We start from the raw sequence: 6,362 nt of genomic DNA on the forward strand, positions 1-6,362 counted from the left end.
ATTTTTGCTGTTGTTGACAAATTATATTCCTGTCTTCAAAGTTATAAAACAAAGCTTCATTTCACAGCGGCCTGAGTGTGAAGAATATGCAAATGTTGTGTGCTGTAAATAAGCCAAAGAAGGTTTATTGAGTTGAAAAACAAAAGCTCTTTGTCAGTGGCTTTTCTTCAAAGGGCACTGAGTGAAGTTTGATGTGTGTGTGTGTGTGTGTGTGTGTGTGTGTGTGTGTGTGTGTGTGTGTGTGTGTTTGTGTGCTTGAGCTTCATGCTAATATGTGGATAAAAGCAGCAGGGTGAGACGGTTTTGGGGACTGACGTGGAGGCGATGGTGAGGCTGACGAGCTCTTGGCTCTCTACAGTGCCAGGCAGCAACAGCAGTTTGTCTCATGGTGTGTACATCCCCCAACTAAGCTTCGCACAGAGCAGCCAGGCTTGCTGTTACATGCTCACTGGAGGGAAGTGGTGGTAGAGGGGGGCATTGAAGTCTCTGTTGGGAGCTTGCGGTGTGGCAGAGATGGCCATTGATCAGTGGCTGCCAAATCGGGATCCTCTTGATGTGGACAATCTTTGCTTGCAATCAGCTGAATGGAAGCAACAAATTGAGCTTTTTTTTCTCCCTCTTTTGAGCATCGATAGTAATTTGTTGCTGTGAAGTTTAGAAATATGAAATGCATTCACTCAGTTGTGGGGATTTAATTGGTTCCTGGTTTCAAATGCATTCTATGCTCGTTTCCTTCAGTTGATGGCATTAAAATTATGACATTTTTTTCCTCTGACTAAATGGATGGCAATTGAGACGGTTTTAAAGAGGAGCCATTACTGGGATTTTATTTTGGTATTCCCTCACTGAATGACTAAAATGGCCAGTTAAGGATTGCAACTGATTTAATTTACAGAGCCATCATGCCATCCTCAATGGGAATCAGCTCTGCGTGAGAGAACATCTCTGATCCTCACTCCCAAACACAGAGAACTACAAGCTCGTGGCCCTCACTTTTATCGGTTTATTTGATTTTATTAACTCCAGTCAGAGGCACTTTAATTAGAAAACCTCTGGTTTAAAAGTGGCAAATCATAGATGTGGCACAAATCCAAAAGTGGACTCTCCAAAAGAGGGAGAAGCCAAGCAGAGAAGAAGATTCTTCAGAACTTGGTTTAACTCTGTCTTGCCAAAACAACCATAGCCTCCCCAGAGAAAGTAGGATGACAGCATGCGGTGCTCAAAAACTCGGACATATTAGCTAGTATTAATGGAGACTTCTTAGATATGCACGTTACCCATGGCATATCCTCTAAATACCCCCAAACCATCACAGATGCTGGCTTCTAAAGCCAGATGCCTCAGGCCACTTTAATGAGCTCACAGAAGGTGGGAGTTTTTCTGGATTTGGTTCAGAAATATTTTTATCTTGGAAAGGTTTTAACATGTGTAGATCCACTGATCACTGACGAGGCGTTGCAACAAACATCAGAGGCATCAACCAGACATCCACAGTTTACAAAGTTTAATTTTCTCCATGGTTTTGTGTCACGTGTACAGAGATTTCTTTCAAATCTAGGTCTGTCGTTGATGGTATTTTGAAAAAAGTTCCAAAATTGTATTTTCAAGCATCTTTCTCTACGTGTCTATGCAGTTTATCACACAGTGGTCAGTCCTTTTACCTGTTTGTTTCTGAAAGGCACAGACTGATGAAACCTTTTGGAAATATTTGCATCAAAATGACACAAAAGAGTAAAATTGCTTTCAAATCTTTTCTTTAAAATACTTTATGGATTTTCTTGTACTGCCTTCTCAAATAGTGTTTTTGTTAGTTTTTACTATAATAGTAGTCAGGGAAAAATATACTATTGGCAAAGAAAATCTCATCATCTGCCCGGAGTCCTGTATATATTCACAACCCTACCAAAGGACTCTCATTCAGCTTTTAAAAACTGTGCCGTATAGCTGAGTAGGTTATCCAAGACCTGATCAAAAAGGGAAAAAAATCCAGTAATACAAAGCACTACTGTATTTTGTACCTCTTTAGTCAGCTGGAGAAATCTTTAAGGCACCGTCGAGGGCTGCTGCAGTCTACTAAATGTTTCTGTCAGACAGCTTAACGTTTTCACTGTTCTCTTTGGGCTTCTGTCTGCTCCACACAGCGTGCACACATGTAGAGTACTGCTGAACACTGCTGAACTGTTTTTATTCCATCAGTCATGTGTGTGCTGACATATGCATACCTGCATGTCTGCTGTCTGCAGATCCAGGTGTGTCCTCTGAAGACCTGCTGCAGACCTGCTGCACTGCTGGCCAGAGATGGGCCTCTGAAAATGGTCACTGCAAGAACATGCCTCTGCTCACTAATGACAACGTCTCTGTTTGCAGGTAAGTAACATGAGAGCATGAATTTTAGTTATACAAGTGTTCTTTGTGGTAGCTGCTGCACACTAACTGTGCACATGAACTACTTACTCATCGTGCTGCACATCATGCAAAGTATGAGTTACAGTCAGGATAACTGAACTCTCACTGCTGCCATTTCCTACACTGCCCCATAGAAAATACATTTTAGTGCAAAAATGACCTTTATTACCTTTAAAAATTAGACGTTTTGATTATACTGCAGTTGAATGTTGATAACATTGTAACCACTGCACGCTGTCTTATATAAACTATATCAGAATACCATCATAGCTGATTTATCACAGACAAATAACGAAATGGTAAAAATAGTGAGCTACTGTGACCGCTGTCATCAGTTTGAAGTGTTGAGATGAGCTTTTTCACATTCTCTATCTATAAACACATCTGACAAGAAAGAGACATATCTACCTATGAAACCACACGTTCATTTGTCAATCAAATGGACTTTCTTGAGCCCAAAAAAGTGACTGAACACGTTAACTTGTCAGGAACGAGTTTCCCATTAAACAACCACAGATACGTGGAAGCTACATCTTTCACTTATACTGTCAGGAAGGGCTGGGGATAGGATTAACCTGTTAACATCAGAGCCACAGGATTGACCATCACTAAATTAATCGTGGATGATGTTTCTTTCACAGCAAAGAACAGAAATAAAAATGTATAAGGAGTTGCTGCTTGGGTTATATGGAGCACACTGTTTGTCTTCTGTGTAACATCAGACGGTCATAAAAGATGTCTGAAAAGTAAAGCCGCTTTTTGCAACTCCTTTTTTACAAAAAGCCATCTGGATGTATACAAGTCTATGAGGACAGCACCTGTGACCTCAGAAACACTTTTACTAACTTGTTTATGTCTCCATTATTTATATAGTTGACATTAATATGCATAACGTAGAATTTACTTTTAACGTATGGAGTAATATGAAGCACAAGAAAGTGCTAAAATACTCGCTGTGTGTGTGTGTGTGTGTGTGTTCCAGTGTTGCACAGAAGCAGTGCTGTCTCAGCTCTGTGAAGGAAAGACAGTGTGAACTAGGCGTGACCTCAGCCAGAGGTGGAGACACCTGTGACGTGGATGAGCGGGACTCGTGTCTAGATGACTCCTATCAGGTACACACAGTGGAAGATTCACAGGGAAGAGGAAGGCAGTTGAGTCATGACAGATGGTGAACAGATCCACCAAGTTCTCCATGAAGCAAGCACTTGGCTGACCAGAGGCTCACTCTTGTTTTGCTTTGTTAACAGAAACGGGGAGAAAATTCTGTTTTTTTTCTGTCACAATAACATAGTGAAAGTTGCATTTGCCAGTTGAATCCTGAACTTAAACCACATCAGAATTTTGACTTATTTGAAGAAAACAGCTGCGAAAGCTTTTAAATTAAAATCTTTAATGTCGAAGTCTTAATTTGAAATGCAACATTTTCTAGTTTCTAAGTAGTTGAGTTTTACCTTGTGGCTAATCCACCTGAGTTAAATGTTCCGGTATCAGGTCTTCTGCTTGCTGGGTGTTAGAGGATGGTTGCAAAAACCAGGTTAACATGTGGTTTTCTTTACAAAACATGACGCAGCAGAAGTCCTTTGCAGTGCGATAAAGCAGCTTGCTCATCTGTTTCTCTTTCATGCTGATGTTTACTAACCAGCAAAAAGCAGAGGGCCATAAAGTGAGGTGATGATTAGAGATGTGAACGACACCCCGGTGATACTCTCCTAACAGGCTATGCTATTGTTGTGCGGACTGGCAGGTGTGCTGCAGCTGCTGTGTGCTTGGCTTACGTGTTCGCAGTGAAGGGCGGGGTTGTGATGCCCACCAGCACCTAGGCTATCCATGCGGCCACATCTTCCTCACTTGCTGCGAGGAAGGGGATGCTCTGAGCCTGTTGAGGAGAAAGCAGAAGCCAAGACCAACTGCCCTTCCCAGGAAAGGTATCTGTAAACCACTGCACAGTCAATTTCCACCTGGCAAAACACGTATGTTATGCACTTTGCACGTGCTAGGACTTATATTATGCATAATAAAAAACAAGCAAAGGAAGTGGCAGGTGAAACAATGTAGTAATTATGACTGAAAGTTTCAGAACCTTTGTGAACTGTTCTTTCCTGTCTCAACAAAAATATTCATGTAGTGAGGTTAGTGAGGTTAGCTATGTGCCCTTTGATCCATTCCAGTGCATGGCCTACCACATGCTCATTAAATTCAGCAGGTGCTATGTTAATTATCACAGCATGTCACATTTTTTTACAAAATAGGCTGCAAGAAGCAGCGAAAGCAAACACCCGACAGTCTTTTCAGTATGTCCAACAATTAGGTTTGAAATAACATGCCACATTGTTGTTCCCACATGAATCGGCGGAGATTCTATCAGTCTAATTCATCTTTTTTTACATTTTATTCCTCTTCACGTTTGCTTTTATTTTGGGATGGTCAGTAAAGAGAAATTTGGGGAATGTCTTTGTTTCCCAGTCACAGTTCTGTGATCCAAAATACGAAGAAACAGAGATTGAGTGTAAAACTCTTTAAGAGTATTTAAAGTTACTGAAGTATGAAAAAGTAAACAAATACATTCACAAACAGGAGATATTTTACATCCCGCATATTGCTCCTGTCTGTTTAAACTTTTTGTCTGTGTGGGAACGTTTTAGAACTGAACAGAGACAAGTCATTGCAGGTCAAAGAAACCAGAGACAGAAAAGGTTCATATTTACCATCCTTTTCTCAGAAACACAGCGAGCAAGTCAGGAATGTTGCCATCAGTTCGGACATTCAGTTCAACTAAGTTCAATTCGCCTGACAATATTACAGAGAAAACAATCAAACGACCTGCTTTTGGGCAACATTTGGTGACATTGGGACGGAAAACACGCTTTTAACAGGAAGAAACCTCCAGCAGAACCACACTCAGGGAGGGGAAGCCATCCCCCATGACTGGTTGGGGGTTAGAGGACTTTGTGCTTTATCAAAAGGGAAATCTTGGATTCTCCTGAATCCAAACTGGGAGCTGAAAGCTTTGATATGATGCTATGAGATCTATGGTGATCTTATTAATATGGCATCACATTAATAAGATTGCTGGAAGTGCTTTCTACCAGAATCAAGAATTTAAAAAACTCTTCTCAAAGTGACTTGAAGAAATTTGTTCATGCAGGCAGATCATACAGGTCACAATACTGTAAAGCTCAGTGTACCAGGACTATCCATGAAGCATGAGTACATGGCTGAAGGAAATTCACTGGTGTGCGCCGGCAGTATATCGCTGACTTGCTCAGTGTCTATAACTCAAATGGACCTTTCAGGTCATCATGTGCAAATAATTTAACTGCTCCCAGAATTGGATCTAAGTGTGCTGAGGGTGCTCTTATTACTGTGGTCCTGTTCTTTGGCTCAAGCTACCCACTGACCTTAGATCAGTCACATCTATGTGTGCATTCAAAAACAGACTCACAGTCTTTTTAATCTCATAGGCTTACATTTAATAGCTTTTGTCTGTTTGCATGTTTGTTATGGGTTAGGTTTCTGTGTTTTTATCTTTCATGTTAAGCACGTTGAGTTTATGACACATACACACTCCTCACCAACTTCTCACGTATTTGTGGCTACTGACAAAACTGCACTGCGACAGCAAGCAGTCCAGATCTGAGCCATCAGTATTTTATTCTCATACAGGCCTATGTCAGATGCTCAGGGTTGATCGGTCAGGAGTCACGTTACCGTGCAGAGTAATGGGGAGCTGTGATGAATCAGGAACAGATGGCAGCTCGGGCTGTTGTCTCTCTACTTGGGCCAGCAAAGTTTTCCTCTGTCTTTGATCCAGCGGGTTGTCAAGAAGCTCAGGTTTAATGCACAAGCATTTCAGCAAACCTTTGCTTTTCATTCCATCTGCAAAAACATGACTGCTTGTTAACATTTCACTGAATATGACCTACATACCTTGTTTGCAGCTGTAGGCGCTATTAGAA

At 41.2% G+C, this 6,362-nt stretch overlaps 1 protein-coding gene across 1 annotated transcript in view; it reads left to right on the top strand.

Annotated features, from left to right (window-relative positions):
* fbln2 (fibulin 2) overlaps nt 1–6,362 on the top strand; it is a 72,850-nt gene that overhangs the window by 37,678 nt on the left and 28,810 nt on the right. The window contains exons 3-5 of the mRNA XM_005726704.1: nt 2,244–2,367; nt 3,389–3,518; nt 4,151–4,331. Coding sequence (XP_005726761.1) covers nt 2,244–2,367; nt 3,389–3,518; nt 4,151–4,331 — 435 coding nt within the window. The remainder of the gene's footprint in view (nt 1–2,243; nt 2,368–3,388; nt 3,519–4,150; nt 4,332–6,362) is intronic.

Source organism: Pundamilia nyererei, unplaced genomic scaffold, assembly GCF_000239375.1.
Source record: "Pundamilia nyererei isolate P.nyererei 1_Seehausen unplaced genomic scaffold, PunNye1.0 scaffold00021, whole genome shotgun sequence".
In the NCBI taxonomy this organism is placed as follows: Eukaryota; Metazoa; Chordata; class Actinopteri; order Cichliformes; family Cichlidae; genus Pundamilia; species Pundamilia nyererei.